General features: G+C 40.5%; 1 protein-coding gene across 1 annotated transcript in view; it reads right to left on the bottom strand.

Moving 5' to 3' along the window:
- Positions 1-7,945, bottom strand: part of LOC139445113 (proton myo-inositol cotransporter-like) — a 105,589-nt gene extending 97,644 nt beyond the window's left edge. The window contains exon 1 of the mRNA XM_071226207.1: positions 7,434-7,945. Within this exon, the coding sequence (XP_071082308.1) occupies positions 7,434-7,878 (445 nt within the window). The 5' untranslated portion in view covers positions 7,879-7,945. The remainder of the gene's footprint in view (positions 1-7,433) is intronic.
- Positions 7,946-18,322: the final 10,377 nt, after the last annotated feature.

Here is an 18,322-nt window from a genome sequence, read left to right as displayed (position 1 = left end):
CACTGTTCCCAGTATATTGAACAGCATTTTGGTGAGATATTCATGTTGTTAACACTGTTCCCAGTATATTGAACAGCATTTTGGTGAGATGTTCGTGTTGTTAAACACTGTTCCCAGTATATTGAACAGCATTTTGGTGAGATATTCATGTTCTTAAACACTGTTCCCAGTATATTGAACAGCATTTTGGTGAGATGTTCATGTTCTTAAACACTGTTCCCAGTATATTGAACAGCATTTTGGTGAGATATTCAGGTTGTTAAACACTGTTCCCAGTATATTGAACAGCATTTTGGTGAGATGTTCATGTTGTTAAACACTGTTCCCAGTATATTGAACAGCATTTTGGTGAGATGTTCATGTTGTTAAACACTGTTCCCAGTATATTGAACAGCATTTTGGTGAGATGTTCATGTTGTTAAACACTGTTCCCAGTATATTGAACAGCATTTTGGTGAGATATTCATGTTGTTAAACACTGTTCCCAGTATATTGAACAGCATTTTGGTGAAATGTTCATGTTGTTAAACAATGTTCCCAGTATAGTGAACAGCATTTTGGTGAGATGTTCATGTTGTTAAACACTGTTCCCAGTATATTGAACAGCATTTTGGTGAGATGTTCGTGTTGTTAAACACTGTTCCCAGTATATTGAACAGCATTTTGGTGAGATGTTCATGTTGTTAAACACTGTTCCCAGTATATTGAACAGCATTTTGGTGAGATATTCATGTTGTTAAACACTGTTCCCAGTATATTGAACAGCATTTTGGTGAGATATTCATGTTGTTAACACTGTTCCCAGTATATTGAACAGCATTTTGGTGAGATGTTCGTGTTGTTAAACACTGTTCCCAGTATATTGAACAGCATTTTGGTGAGATGTTCATGTTGTTAAACACTGTTCCCAGTATATTGAACAGCATTTTGGTGAGATGTTCATGTTGTTAAACACTGTTCCCAGTATATTGAACAGCATTTTGGTGAGATGTTCATGTTGTTAAACACTGTTCCCAGTATATTGAACAGCATTTTGGTGAGATATTCATGTTGTTAAACACTGTTCCCAGTATATTGAACAGCATTTTGGTGAGATATTCATGTTGTTAACACTGTTCCCAGTATATTGAACAGCATTTTGGTGAGATGTTCGTGTTGTTAAACACTGTTCCCAGTATATTGAACAGCATTTTGGTGAGATGTTCATGTTGTTAAACACTGTTCCCAGTATATTGAACAGCATTTTGGTGAGATATTCATGTTGTTAAACACTGTTCCCAGTATACTGAACAGCATTTTGGTGAGATGTTCATGTTGTTAAACACTGTTCCCAGTATATTGAACAGCATTTTGGTGAGATGTTCATGTTGTTAAACACTGTTCCCAGTATACTGAACAGCATTTTGGTGAGATGTTCATGTTGTTAACACTGTTCCCAGTATATTGAACAGCATTTTGGTGAGATATTCATGTTGTTAAACACTGTTCCCAGTATACTGAACAGCATTTTGGTGAGATGTTCATGTTGTTCAACACTGTTCCCTTTGGAAACTGTTTTTAAAGTCTACCAAGAACATCAACATTTGTTTGTGGATGTACATGTTCTGCTCTCCGGGCAGATGCTCTGTCCACTTGACCATGAAGGTGGTTAGTACCAAATATAAGATAGCTATGTGATAAATCGCAAAGAACAATGAAGAACGAAGCATGGTTACTTTCATGATATAACATTTTTCTATGATGACATCATCTCTGTGCCCCTCATGGTTAAGTCTCCCTGCAGTGTTTTATTGTACGATTAACAACTCCCACTCGTTTACTTCTTAATGAAAGTGTTCATACAGTGCCACCATCACCCATACAAAACTGACCTAAAAAGGAAAACTAATTAACTGAATTCAGTTTGTTTTCCAGTTGGTTCTGTCAATCCCAGTTTCTTTATGTTGTTTATCAGCTATTCAAAATGTCACATCCAGGTCACCGTGAACACGGGCTGAACATTCAAGTTGACATAATTGAGAAAACTGTTCTCAGGATGCAATTTTTGTCCTCTGGTTTATATTAAATCCTATTTTTGACTGCAATACCATTTTTCCAATTCCTTCAACAACTGTTTTATTTCATTCATACATGCTTGACTTGGTATCAGCAATTAACTTACAAAACCTCTGGGCCCCTCACAACTAAAGGGGTTTCTGCATTTTCACAATTTCTATATGCAAATCAAAATATATCATTTAGAATTGAATCATGATAAGAACAAATGTCAGGAATTGATGTTTCCCCCAACCGTCTCCAATCACCTCCCGTTTCTTTCAGATTAGAGATGATTAATCGCAAGAAAACCTCCCAACATTGGAGAAGGCTCCATCCCAGCACGGCTAACAGTGAATTATCTCTCTCTAATAGGGGAGAGGAAAATACATTCTTAACACTAATGTCAATTTGACATGCACTTTGGCATGCTCTATTGACCGACCGTAATCAATAACACTGACCAACTAATGTGAAGACAATTACCTTACAAGAGAGGACATAGTTTATCTTCACACAATGACATGTGCCTAATCATAAATAAGAGCTCTATATGAAATCCATTCATGAACACATGTCTTTTCTCAGTGTCTCCAGACCACTCAGCAGATCTGCTGGTGGTGCAAATTAATGCTGTGTATTTTTACTGTTTGTTTGTTCGATTGTTGTTCAACGGTGCACTCAGCAATATTCCAGCTGCATGATGGCAGTCTGTAAGTAATCGAGTCTGGACCTGACAATCCAGTGATTAATATCATGATCATCAATCCACGCAATTGGGATATGATGACATGCATCAACAACCCGATCCCGATTCTGACCATCCGATCCTGTTAGTCGCCTTTACGACAAGCATAGTCGCCTGTTACTTCCAGCATAGTTGCCTTTTATGGCAAACAAGGGCTCCTGAAGACCTATTCTACCATGGATCTTCAGAGGGACAAGCAAGGGTTGCTGAAGATCTGTTCTACCCCGGATCTTCAGAGGGACAAGCAAGGCTTGCTGAAGATCTGTTCTACCCCGGATCATCAGAAGGACAAGCAAGGGTTGCTGAAGATCTGTTCTACCCTGGATCTTCAGAGGGACAAGCAAGGGTTGCTGAAGACCTATTCTACCCTAGATCTTCAGAGGGACAAGCAAGGGTTCCTGAAGATCTGTTCTACCCCAGATCTTCAGAGGGACAAGCAAGGGTTCCTGAAGATCTGTTCTACCCCGGATCTTCAGAGGGACAAGGAAGGGTTGCTGAAGATCTGTTCTATCCCGTATCTTCAGTGGGACAAGCAAGGTTTGCTTAAGACCAATTCTACACCGGATTCTACACGGGTCTATGTTCATTGTGGCTCTATCTTTTACAGTAATAGTTTGAGAAAATGAAGTCTCAATATTAGCAATGACACCTCCCATGTCACATGTGTGATATTTTTTTTAGTTCTTTCTTTTAATTAACACCCAAATTTAGTATTCATTAAATATCTCACCCAAGGTGACACAAGAACAAAATAATATATTCTTGTTAATCATTTCATGAAACCTATATCTCTTTCTTTGTTTAAAAGCTAATTACAATGTTCACAGCATTTCTGCCCAAAATAGCAATTTAATCTCACCAATACTGTCCCTGAAATGTCAAGATGTAATGAAATTATATTCAAGGGAGTTCCACTGAAGCTGCCAAATGTAACTGCGCTGCTGTGTCCTATTGTCAGAGGGATAAGTTAGGATACCGTATTCGATGTAATATTCGCCCTGCTCTAATAAGCACCCATGGCTATATTTGCTAATATATTGGTTAGTGAGCAATCCCAATCAGCACCCCTTCCGACTGATCAGTGAACACAAGACATTTATGCGTGCATAATACACACTCATATTATATGCACCCTTAATTATGGGTAATTAAATTCTGGAAAATATACAGACTTTTCTTTTGTATCATTTCAGGCTGTCAGCATAAATCACGAAATTTACGATCTTTCAACTGTTTTTTTCTCACCAAAATATATTCTAATAAGAGCCCCCTATTTCTAATTTTGAGAGCTCCCGGGACGCTTATTACTTCGAATACGGTAAGTCTATTTCAGTATGAAGGCCACAGATCCGAGTACAGTATTGATACATTATTGTGGACAAAGTGGTGGTGCAATAACAAGAGGTAAACAGTGCAGCTAAGTACAGTTAGAATTACAACAATGATGAAAGTAAGGGCATCTCTGATGTATTCAGTGCATAATGACAAGGTTTCAATGTTAGAGTGAGTGAGTGAGTATGGTTTTGCGCCGCTTTTAGCAATATTCCAGCAATATCACGGCGGGGGACACCAGAAATGGGCTTCACACATTGTACCCATGTCGGGAATCGAACCCGGGTCGTCGGCGTGACGAGCGAACACTTTAACCACTAGGCTACCCGACCGCCCCTTCAATGTTAGAACTTTGCAGTAAAGTTATGAAAAAATATTCATTTTGTAGATTAGTAGTAGAATATGTGTGTCTTCAAATATCACAAATTGGCCATACTAACATAAAATGCAACTCATCCTCTATAATATTTTTACAAAAAGGACAAAATGTAAGGTTTCTAGCAACACCCTCCCGTCTACCTACATTTTTTATTATTTGTAATTCTCAAATTCTTCGTAATGATCTTTTTTGGTCTCTTTGGTGTACATGAAGCAAATGTGTGTCAATTGCAAAAGTTGACTTTATAGTAGAATAAAAATCCAAATTTGAATGCTCATTTCCTTTGAAATCAGTGCTTCAACACATCAGTCTAACTCTTTATTGAAATTCTCAAAGAAACAAATCACTATTTCCGACTTGTAGAATACGTTACGTCAGCCCATGGTATTCAGCATGTTCTCTTTGAAGGATGCTTGTTCAACAAGAATGCAACAAGACAGACAGCACAACACTGGCGTTGTGTGATTAAATCTTGCTCCGGGAAGTGCATTACTGTTGGTGATTTTGTGAGGAATGTGTCAGAGCTCGGAAAGCCATTATGATGCTTTGAAGTTTGAATTATGTTATTAATTCTTGTTAAACATGGTTCATATTTATAATATTATGTTGAATAAACCATACTAATTTATTAATTACTTTTCTGCTTTACAATTTGTTTTCTTACAATCTGCAAATAAATTTGCACAAGATCATTCGTAATTATAATCCTGGTGTTCCCTATGATTCAAACTTAAACATAAACATGGTTATGAGTTAATGATCTGTGTGGAACAGTCCATATTGATAGGTAGAAGGCGGGGGATTAGTGGTCCAGTCATGCAAATCCTATGTTGTTATAAGCTGTATGACAAATGGCCTGTATGACTGATGGGAGGATACCATAATACTGCTCCTGCCATGCTGCTGTTATTCATCTTCAAGTTGGTTCATAAACATACTAAATAGAAGGAGACTTAGAATACAACCTTGACAAACACCACTTAAACAATCAGTGAGTGAGTGAGTATGGTTTTACGCCGCTTTTAGCAATATTCCAGCAATATCACGGCTTGGCTTCACACATTGTACCCATGTTTGGAATCGAACTCGGGTCTTCGGCGTGAGGAGCGAACACTCAAACCGATAGGCTACCCGACCGCCCCACTTAAACAATCAAAATATTTGGAAATGCTATCATTTGATATTTTAACAGCAGCTGTTGTCTTGGAATACATATCACAAATTATATTCAGCACTTTGTTTTCATGTCTTGTTGAGCTATCACATACCATGAAAGATTTCTTTTGATAAAATCAAAAGCTTTATGAAAAAGTATGAATATACAAAAGAAATCTAACCGTGGGGTTAGTGAGTGATTGAGTGAGTGGTATATGCCACATTGTACCCATGTGGGGAATTGAACCTGAGTCTTTGACATGACAGACCAATATGATGCTCATAGATGGTTACGACTTCGTTAAAACCCAGAGAAAATGCCCTGCGTATAATTAAAGACCAAGGACCATTGTCAGACTCTCACTTGTCTCTGGACTCTGACACTCTGTATTACAGTGCTAGCCAGCCCACTGAGATACCATGCCACATTCAGAGCTGACCAGTCCTTGTTTAATCACATTAATGCTGAGTGCCAGACAGGGAAACAACATGTACCATCCTTTAACATCTTTTGGTATGATGCAGCCAGGGATTGAACCACCGACTTTCTGCTCTCCAGGCAGCTGCTCCATCCACTAGACCACATAGGCAGTCCGCAGATCAAATACAAGTATGACATTCCCAATGGGCAATTCAGAAAACCACAAGCTCAGTTACATCAAATTTCCCATCAGAACAGTCTTTAATAATTCAGTTGTTGCTTGTCTTAGAAAATGATGTAACTGCCTGTGCTGGAATGTTTCAAAGGGCATTCAAAATCGTTTATTAAAAATAGAAATTGTATTGTACTAAAAAATGAATTGAAATAATGTTCCCAATTTCATCTTTGAAGCTTCAAGCATGAAGTAATATGTGACAACATAAAAACATAATTTTGCAGCAGCAACATTACAGTCAACTGCCTGCATCCATTAAATTTCTCTTCATGACCAACTACATTTCTTTTTAATTACCTGACTATGAAAATAACAGTACATGTCATCTGAAGTGGTTCATCAAACAAGCCAAATAATGGCTTTTGGCTTTGTGGTGGAATTCATTGGAGGCAACGCCAGGGGGTAATAAAGCTGAAACAGATCAAATGCAGTCCCTTGACAGTTGTCTGCAGAGTCTCCATATCATCTGAGAAAGTACTAATATTCCACTCAACCCACCCTCACTCTCCAATATGCCTCACCCTGCAGAGAGCTTAGCAGACAAGTCAGCAGAAGTGCGTGCAAATTCCACGTGTCTTAATAAGACCCCGTTAATATCTGTCTGGATGGATCGTCCACCAATATCAGATATGGAGGATCGATACGCAATGAAAACTTCCAATAATTGATACCTCTCACTCAATGGTCTTCAAGTGGACCACCAATTAGAGCTCAAAAATGGAAAGGAAAAAATCATTGGAGCTTAGCTTTTGTGCGTTATGGCGTAATCCTGTCACTGATCAATGAAGCGAAGGTCCATTCATAAACTCAACTCATTAGCGGGAAGATATTGTGTACGATCACTGTGGAGTTATTAACTTGACAAGGAAACGTATAATAGCTCTATAATACGCTTGGGTCTAACTTCATGGTCACCCTAGGAACTCGCGGTCGTAGGGTGTCTGAAGCGAAAGTAGAAATGTCGTCTGCTTATATCCATCAAGGTCGACTGTCAACTATTTGGAGACAAAATAGTTAATTACAACATTTACACACCAGGGGATACATTCATATCAACAATACTGTGCTCTGCGTTGAGGCGTGTTGATGTTAAACACCCGAAACATGTTATAGTCAACTTATTACCTACCTATTCCGGCACCGACGACAATCCTTCCAGAGAGAAGCGCAAACTTATCCTTGGCGATTCCCATACAAATAGACCCAAGGGTAAAGATGAGACTTGCGATCATGATGACAGGTCTTCGCCCAAGTCTGTCGTTGAGGAATCCCCCAACGAGGGCAAATATTGCAGCAGCACCTATGGTCACGCTTACTATCAACTCTTGCCAAACGGACGAAAGGTTGAAAGCATTTCGTAGTAAAATCATAGCCCCCGAGATCACGCCGGTGTCATATCCGAACAGAAATCCTCCAAGAGCGGCGAAAAACGTCAGAATGTATATGAAAGGCGGGGTAGTTTTCTTAGTTTGAAGACTATCTATCTTCAAATTTAACTTTTCTTCATCGGAGTCCTCGCACAGTTTGTTGGGTCTTGCCTTTTCGGCCGTGTTGCCACTGTTAACCTTGGCCATGATGAGAGTCGCGTGGAGACTGTGACAGCTCGCGGATCAATGCCCTGTCCGCCCCTTCCCGCTCCAAGCGGAGATACTGACTGAACGCCGAGTCTTGGTGCCGTAGAGATATTGGCAACAAGGGAGGCAATTCTGATGGTGTTCAACAGGCGCGGAGCGTTTTAAGCAGATCGATCAACAGTTCCCCGTTATAACGCTGCTTCTACTCGAATGACAACAGCTCTGACTCAAACAAGTCCCTTAACAATACGTTTAAATGGTGCAATTCCGTTGAGTATTTAAAATATTTGCAAGTGCAATTACTTTGAAGCCCAAAAAATATGTAGCCACGAAGAAGGTTGTATGAACGCTGCCAATATTGATCAATAATGACAACTGTAACAATATTTTGTAGTGCTCAGTTTGGGCAACAGTGTTGACGAAATTGCGAAATAAAATGATGTAGAGGGTCTAGGATTTTAACCATTTTGAGCCGTATTTTGGAGGCCTCTGGTTGAAAGTTTATTATACCAATTCTTAACAGAGACATGTAGAGATACTGCCAAAAGCTGTAGTTCCAAAGAGGGTGTATATATTGCAGATACTTTTTCCAGTACTGCAGATGTTATTTTCGACATCTACAGGGGTAAATGAAAATACTGAAACATAAGAATAATAAACAAAGCTTACATAACAAATGGACCACATGCTTCATGGTGCAAGGTACTTCATATCAAAATATCGCTGTGCAGAGATGCGTCCCCTGGACACGCCGGAAACCTCTGATTGTGGGTTCGAATCCCGGTTCGCCCCAATTATGTTTCTCGGTTTATCAGCACCATACCCGTGCTCGTGGGTTCACCGAAGTGGTAAACGTCTCAGACCTGCATCACTTCGGTCTTTTCTCCCACATTAAGCTCACACGCCGTGATATAACTGTAATACTGTTAAATGTTAAAAGCGGCGTTAAACCCAACTCACTCACTCACTCATATCAAAATAATGGCCAGACAGTGATAAGAGTGGAAAGCTAAAGAAATGCCCGTGACGATGATTCGACTTTGTCCTAATCCGTGTGTACGTTGCCACTGATATGTGATCGGACATCCCTCATGGTTATTGCAACTGCGATCACAAACAGGGCACGAAAAGTGATGTTTACTCTCTCGATCGCAGCTAAAGTTTGGATAACTTTTCGTTCAAGCTGAATTTAATTTCATGTCATACCTAACTGCACCTCGATACTTAAATTTCTTTGATGCGGAATGTCTTGAATCAGAATTGGTGTCACTAATTACAACGCGGGAAAACCTTTCCAGTGACGACATAATGAAAGATTTCCTTTCATTGGTTCGCGGTCGGGAATGGGCCAATCGACAGTCGCGTCTTATATTTCGTCGAGGGCTCAGCCGAACTATTCGGATTCTGGTCGTTTTCAATGTCGGTTTCCATTGTATTTTCTTGCTATGTACCAGTGATTGATATCATGAGCATTGATCCACGCAATTGGGATGCGATGACATACATCAATCATATCAGCAAGCCTGACCACCCGATACCGTTAGTCGCCTGTACTTTGACAACCATGGATTGCTGAAGGCCAATTCTTGCCTGGATATACAGGTATGAAGAAGAATAGAAATTAAATTCATAAGTAGGAACAGTAAAGATACCAATTTAAATAAAATAAAAATTGAATTGTTTAATTTTTACCCACTATCAAACATGTGTATACCTTCTTTGCCCGGCAGTTTATATTAACATGAATTGGGAATATATCAATTACACTTTTAGGATTTTTGACTGAAAGTTTGCTGCGGACTTGGGCCCGAAAAACGGCCGAATAACGGCGGGCCTTTGAACAGGTATAGATTAATCCCCGGTAGCCTTCATCAAACATGGTTGTAGTATTTTCCTTTCCCCTGCGGGGCACATGGCCCAGTCGTCTAAGGCGCCGCGATTCGCTGTGCAGAGTTGCGTCCCTTGGGCACGCCAGAAACCTATGATTGTGGGTTCGAATCCCGGTTCGCCCCAATTATGTTGCTAGGTTTGTCAGCACCATACCCGTGCTCGTGGGTTTCACCGAAGTGGTAAACGTCTGAGACCTGCATCACTTCGGGCTTTCCTCCCACATTAAGCTGACACGCCGCAATATAACTGGAATACTGTTAAAAGCGGCGTTAACCCCAACTCACTCACTCACTCCTTTCCCCTGCAGTTTATATTAACATGAATTGGGAATATATTAATTCGAATTTTATCAAGTTTTACTGAAACTTTGCTGCAGACTTGGAACCGAATACCGAATATTAATTACAATTTTTGAAATTTTGCTGCAGACTTGACAGATTAATTATAGTCATATAAAAAAACACGGTGTTCTTGAACTTCGTTCGAGTTGTATATATTCTTCATGATTCAGGTACTAAAGTCGGTCGCGGAGAATATATATGTAGAAATGTCACTACTCTCAACATAAAAAAAGCAAAAAAATATTTTTTTCCAATTCTTCTGAAAATGTTTTTGTGTTACATTCACAAGGATGGAAACTTGCAAAAACAGTTTGTTGTCTTGAAAATCAAAACCGTATTACTGTCGTTATTACCATTTTCTCTCTGCCTCTTCCTGATCTATGATTTGCATTATAGGCTAAGCTGTAATTTAGGATTCTCTTTCCCCAATATATTGACTTAACGACTTGCTGCCTCAACGCTAATCCTGCTGGCCATCTGATGTTACGGCCAAATAGGCGACACCATGACCGCTGACGTCACGCCGGCATCGCGTTCAGGTCAGGTGACTTCAAAAATAGGACACGTTTCTCTTGGGTACATTCTCCCTATTTACACGTGGCACAGCCTTTACAAATGGCGTAGACTCGTGGGTATTCCCAGGGACAATATCACGGCTTAAGGATCGATTAACAACGTTAGTTGAATATTCAAGATGTTGTAGTTGGTGGAATCCCCTGTAATCGTCGATAGTGTCTGGAGTTCATACTGGTTAAGGCTGCATATATAAAAAAAATGTTTCTCGGACATATTTTTCTCAAACAGAAGGAGGAAGGTAGGACTTTTGAAAATATTTTATTAAAAACAAATGGAATGGGAGAGGAAGGTAAGTTATTTTTTCCCCATCAAGCATACCCCCTAAACACGACTGGGCAGACAATGAACTCTTTATACAATGTCAGTTGTCAAACATGGATAATAGGCGTTCCTTAGGTTGACGCGGTAAATCTGAAAAATATGTTTTTATTTGCAATAAAAAAAATACCAACGCGCATAATTTAAAGAGATGGACCGACGCCTGAGAACATTTATTTTTCATTTCAGCCAAAGAGAATACGCCAGCACCACGGTGCAACGGATTATTAAAAGCAAATTTGATTCAAGGTTACCCAAACCAAAAATGGTTGCCTTCTTAAAACGAAGTAGGTATTGGCCCTTTGTGGTTCACTGGAAACGTCAAGTTTAAAAGTTACTGAAAACTTTAAAATAATGATGTCAAATTATCAGATATCTTTGAATAGCTGACAAGTGACCTGGTTCCTTTCACTCCCAATTGCCAGACATTCCATTTGTCAGGCGACCCAACCATCAGACAGACCAGTCAAGCGTGACTAGTATACTGCCTGTCTTACTACTAGTTACTGAGCTGCTCCATACAGTGGACAGAGTGAGGGAGCACGGGCACGCCAGAAACCTATTATTGTGGGTTCGAATCCCGGTTCGCCCCGATTATGTTTCTAGGTTTGTCAGCACCATACCCGTGCTCGTGGGTTTCACCGAAGTGGTAAACGTCTGAGACCTGCATCACTTCGGGCTTCCCCCCCACATTAAGCTGACACGCCGTGATATAACTGGAATACTGTTAAAAGCGGCGTTAAACCCAATTCACTCACTCACTGTGGGCAGAGTAAGCTACCCCAACTCGTTGAGTGATACAGATTAACCAGATCATAATTGCGTTTGTAAGTTGCGTTTGATCTGTGTCGGGTTGCGGGTGTTTTATAAGGCAAGACTAGGAGAAGTTTTTTCAATGATATAGAATATAGGAAACTCGGTGAAGATTAATAAAAACCCTTTAAGCGTTTTAGTTTGTTTTTGCATTATTTTCATTAAAAACATTGTTAGGTAGAATAGTGAGTGAGTATGGTTTTTAGCAATATTCCAGCAATAACACGGCGGGGGACACCAGAAATGGGCTTGACACATTGTACCCATGTCGGGAATCGAACCCGGGTCTTCGGCGTGACGAGCGAACGCTTTAACCACTAGGCTACCCGACCGCCCTCTTTTGGTAGAATAAGAACACGTTATATAGATTAAACGTCTCCATAACCTGAGTATGATCTCACATGTACTGCAAGTACCGTACTTTGAGGAAGTCACAACAAGCACTATGACAAGGTATGCCCGTCTTGCAATCAACCTGAATCCATTGCTCACGTGTTACTGGAATGTCAAGACCACGCCCCAGCCCGGGCTCGGTTAAAACAAGAATTGCAGTTAGATCCGCTATATGTTGTAGATCTCCTGTAGCCAAAAGATGCAATAGCGAGGCCAAACTAACTCAATTTCTGAGACATGGACAGCTAATCGAACATATATAAACAGAGCAGCCAAAGATAAAAATGAAATCATATCAATATACGAAAATAGAAATCATATCAACACAAAAAGAGAAAGCTTATGATTACTAAAACAAGCAATAGATATGTGTACCCTACTCAAAGAGGGACAGGTCAGCTGAAATTGCTAAAACAGAAGGAGACCTCTTAAACCCTTAAAGCAACAACACCAACTTTAAGGAATATATTGTCTTTTGCAATAATGTAATGAAATGTATCCTGTAAAAACTTCAAAATGTGTGATATCACACGTTTCAGTGTATACTGTGTATAATAATATTCTAATAATGTAATAATATTATTTCTTATGTAAAATGATAACATTTCCGTCCGCTGTATGGGTGGTTATAGTGAAATATGTTCCACATTAAAGTTGAATAAATATATCCTGTAAATAATTCAAATATGTGATTTCTGGTGAATACGTCAAAATGTGTGAATTCTGGTATGATTGGATGATTAAAAGTGCGTAATAAACCTCTCACGGAAATTCCTCAAAATGTCTGTTAGGTCTGTTCCAGGTAACAGGTAACTATTACTAACTAACTATCCTTGACTAATCCTGGTATAAGCTGTCTGACAAATGGGGTGTCTGATAATTGGGAGGTTACCGTTGAATTGGTTGATACCATGTTATCGTATCCATCATTGCGTGGATCGGTGCTTATGACGTCAATCACTGGGTTGTCCGGACTCGAAAATAACTGAAAAAAACCCACAGCCGAACCCATGGAAAGACACGTCCTAATAGGGTGTAGTATAGTGGGCGGAAGAATGGCGAGGAAACGGTAATGGCCCGCGGATCGTGAGAAGCAGATAATCCCGGATAAGTTGTTATCGACTGTCCAGTCTGCCAGGTGACATGCCGGACCAATTACAAGGATTTCAGAGGCTTCGTCGGTGATGCGTCTTCTTTATAACCTGCGGACGTCCACACCGATTTCTGCTTAAAGTACACATCGTATGTAAGTCTTGGTGCGTCTTTCGCGTGAAGATCCGGGTTAGAATTGGTTTTCAAGCACCCAAGGTTCAGCAACCGCATGGTCAGGCTTTCTGTGTGGCGTTAAACAAAAAACACAAACACACAAACGCCCAAGCTGCAGAGCAGATAACCGGAAACAGACACACACCTCACATCTAAACAAATGGAATCAAGCTGAAAAAGACGCAACAAACTCAAACCGAAATACATTTAGAATTTCTGATCGACCGGCGGTCGTGAACAGCTGTCAAATTGCAGATGCGGCGTAAAAGAATGGTCCCTCACTCACTTAACGTTCTACACTTCCCGGGGCGGTCGGGTAGTCTAGTGGTTAAAGCGTTCGCTCGTCACGCCAAAGACCCGGGTTCGAATCCCGACATGGGTACAATGTGTTAAGCCCATTTCTGGTGTCCCCCGCCGTGACATTGCTGGAATATTGCTAAAAGCGGCGTAAAACCAAACTCACTCACTCACTCACTCATTCTACACTTTCCCCATGATTGTCAGATTGTCATTTCTATTTCAAGGTTACATTTGTCCCATGCCAAGGAAACATTCAAAAAACGGGTGTTTTGTGTGAGTGTGTGAAATATCTACTCTTGTACAGCTTGTGCATATTGCTTACGAGGTCTTTACGAATTCTTCTGGGTCTTTTCAGAGTTCATTGCTGCTCAGGCAGTCGTCTGAGGCGCCGTGCAGAGTTGCGTCCCTTGTGACAAAACTTTTGATCCTTGGTTCCAATCTCTGTAGGCCCTGATTATGTTTCTGGGTTTGTCTGAGTCATACCCGTGCTAGTGAGTTTCACCAAAATAGGGCTTTCGGTACTGATCAAAGCGGCGTTAATCTCACTTATTCACTCATTCACTAACCCCATTGTTGCTTCATATTTTGCCATTGTGACCCTTTGCGGAACGGAGGGGTTTACTTTGGTACTTGGTGCATGTAGTTCACGTTGGTCGTCATAGAAACAACCTGTCAGAATCAGCCACATGACGTCACTTCCGGAAATTGGTCTTTCAATACTGACCATTATCATGCATATTCACACTATTGAGTCATCAAGACCAACCACTGACCACTGATGTTACTTGTTACATGGGTCTGGTTACGGTTTAATTTGATTTTGTCAAAGCAAGAATATATTTTATAATAATGCAATTGCTTGCTTCATTTATGGTGATTCTCGAAAGAATCAGTACCATGGTCCCCAGTGCTTCGAGTTCGTGAGGTTTCCCTGTTTGTTATGATTGAAGTTTGGTGTTAAATGCCACTTTCACTAATATTCCAGCGATCTGTAAATATTCGAGACTGGACCAGACAATCCAGTGATTGACAACATGAGCACCGATCTACGCTACTGGGATACGACGACATGAAATATAGTCAGCAAGCCTAAGCAGTAGATCACGTTAGTCGCCTCTTTCGACAAGCATAGGTTGCTGAAGACCAATTCTAACCCGGATCTTCACGGGCTTTTTATTGAAGTGATGAAGATGGGGAAGAGAATGTCGTTCCCTAAATCGGCTACTAAGATGCAAACAAAGGATGTTTTATTAAATAAGACATTAAAGTATTAAGGCAATTACCGATGTATTTCCAAAGATTGTCCCAAGGGTGAAATATGAATATCCCTTCAATTAAAAGGGGAAACCCCTTGGTTTGAGCCATAGCTTGTCATGTGGAAGAACTCGCTTCGACTGAACATGAGAGTGTGAGCCAATTCTGGTTATGACATTACTGGAACAGTGCTGAAGGCGACGTATGTACAGATCTTTACTTATAAAATGTGTATGTGCATGGTCACCTTTTACGGCAAGAATGGGTTGCTGAAAACCTACTCTACCCCGGATCTTCGCGGGTCTCATGTCCTTTGAATGGGTGACTGTTACCTCGCTAATTTTGAACGATATGGATAATATAACACTTCCATACCTCACCTATATTAAGGTCCGAGTAGTCATGAGCGTCATTTATGTACGTTTTTCTTCAAGGACAAAAGGCACGTCAGAAATCTATGATTGTGGGTTCGAATCCCGGTTCGTCCGGGTTGTTGCTAGGTTTGTCAGCACCATACCCGTGCTCGTGGGTTTCACCGAAGTGGTAAACGTCTGAGACCTGCATCACTTCGGGCTTTCCTCCCACATTAAGCTGACACGCCGTGATATAACTGGAATACTGTTAAAAGCGGCGTTAAACCCAACTCACTCACTCATTCAAGGACAATTCAAGCCTGTGTCAAATCGTAAGGTAACCAATAGTTCCGACGATAAATAAACGCGACAAAATCCGGAAGTATAAGTTTTAAGAAATCTCTGCTAAAACAGGGTCATACGGTTCTGACCTTGCCATAAACATGTGTTTATGAATTACTATCAAATAGTGATAACACCAGGTGTTGGCGAAATGGTGAGCGTGAACGTAATTTGTGAATTATTAATAACATACAGCATACATCAACCCTCCCCAGCACCACTACCCTATTTTGTATACTACTACACTGGGGGCACGGGAGGCCCAGTCGTCTAAGGCGCCGAGATTCGCTGTGCAGAGTTGCGTCCCTTGGGCACGCCAGAAACCTATGATTGTGGGTTCGAATCCCGGTTCGCTCCGATAATGTTTCTAGGTTTGTCAGCACCATTCCTGTGCTCGTGGGTTTCACCGAAGTGGTAAACGTCTGTGACCTGCATCACTTCGGGCTTTCCTCCCACATTAAGCTGACACGCCGTGATTTAACTGAAATACTGTTAAAAGCGGCGTTAAACCCAACCCACTCACTCACTCACACTACTACACTAACCCCGGTCAGTCTGTCACTGAGCTTACATCTAACAAACAGAAGAAGTGAGTATCAGTAATTTTCTACGCCCCCTGTGGCATCAACATCTTCATCAACCCTGAAGTCTCCATATCGGCGCCACAACCCCCACAGTCTCCACATGTTTTTAGCGTTTAAAGATGATTCAACTAATGAATACCTTTTTTTCAGATATATGATATTTCGATTAGGAAAACAATATGTTATAATTCATAAATATTTAACATTGCGTTGAATGCAGCGCAACATTCAAGAAAAGCGCCAGGCCATTTTCCGATAACGTCATATCTCTGTTTTACATTGGCATAAATTCCAAAATATTCTAAACCAAGGAGCTCCCCTGCATACATTCCACTGTATCAATTACCGGGGGATATGTATGCTATCAGCCAGCATTCATAGAATCACTGTCGGTATTAATATCTTGTAATTACCATCTTGGCAGTGGATGTGTCTTGGTGATCCGCTCACTTTTAGCTTTGACGTAAATCCGTGGTCAAGTAAAAGTCGACATTCATTCTTATCAAAGGGCAAGCTCCGCACATTTATGGCATGCATGTGACAAATACAAGACCAGTATGTCAATACGAAAAGACAATCAAGCGACAACCATCCTCTGATATCAAATCATAAGTCTTTCATGACGTCATGGTTGTCCTGGTAACTATCGGTGGCAAAAGCTTTGGCCGTACAGACAAAAAGAGGATGATGATAAGATGTCAACATCAGAGCACAAGGAGTGATCTGGCAGAGCGGGATCTGTTGATTGAGTTATTTGTTATGTTAACATTGTAGGTCAAGTTCAAGGTTGCAAGGGTAGATAATTGGAGTAACTACTACTACAACAGTGGAATCCGGCAATTAGTTCTGTTTTGTGTCCCGTTCATGAAGAAAGTCATACAAGTACAAGTCCCGTGGAGATTCCGAGTTAGAATTGGTCTTCAGCAACCCATGCTTGTCGTAAGAGGCGACTAGCGGGATCGGGTGGTCAGGCAAGCTGAATTTGTTCATGTAAGTCATCGATCCCAGTTGCCTGGATCGATGCTCATGATATCAATCACTGGATTGTCTGACACGAATATTTACAGACCGCCGTCATATAGCTGGAATGTTGGTGAGTGCGACGTTAAACAGCAAACAAACAAACAAACAAACAAGCTAACACACAAGGCAGAGTATGACAGCGACTCTCCCCTGTATCTCGAGGAGCTCATTCAACTGTATGAACCAACATGCAATTTACGATCTTGGTACAAATTCCATCTATCAGATCTTGTTTCAAAACCAAGTTTTGTGTGTGTGTGTGTGTGCGTTTGTGTGTGTGCGTCCGTTTGTGTTTGTGTGTTTTCCGATGCAGCCCCACCTCTGTCACATTTAGATGCACCGAAACTCATGAAACATTTCGCTGACATAAAACTTCTTTTTTTTCGGAAGCATGTGCTCTTTAGAAGCATATTTACAGGGCCATAGAACTGCCAGTAGCCGGAGACTATAGAACTGAATTATTATTATAAGTATCACAGCTGTTGGATCGACTAAATGTGTCGATGTTATTGATAATAACCATATGTACGTGTGAAACATTTCGTAAAATGAAAATACCAGACGGCTCTGACAGGTAAAAAAAAAGAATTAGACGAACTGTAAAACTTATTCAAAAACTATTAGTATGTCGTACATAAGGTTGTGGCGCCGAGGCGGTGACTTGAGGGGATGATGCAGATGCTGTAGCCACAGAGGGCGTAGATAATTACTGATACTCACTTCTTCTGTTTATCAGAGTGATAGACTGGAAGGATTATCCACTCTTTAATCTTTATTCAGTACAGTACAGGCTAAAGGCCCTTTGTACAAAATCTATGGCATATTTATGGCAACAGTCACAATGATAAAATACGTGTTCTCTCTTCTTTACTGTGAAACAGTTGTTTAGCGATGTTAGTAATGAGCTTTGTGTTGGTTGTAGATAAAAGAATATTAAACTTATGGACATTTAGGTGTAGATAATATTTTGAAGGAATATAGAGATGGCGTA

The sequence above is a fragment of the Haliotis cracherodii genome, unplaced genomic scaffold (assembly GCF_022045235.1).
Source record: "Haliotis cracherodii isolate W230 unplaced genomic scaffold, xgHalCrac1.p SCAF_6, whole genome shotgun sequence".
Classification (NCBI taxonomy): Eukaryota; Metazoa; Mollusca; class Gastropoda; order Lepetellida; family Haliotidae; genus Haliotis; species Haliotis cracherodii.
The sequence above is the reverse complement of the archived record's forward strand: the minus strand, read 5'-3'. Positions and strand labels throughout refer to the sequence as shown.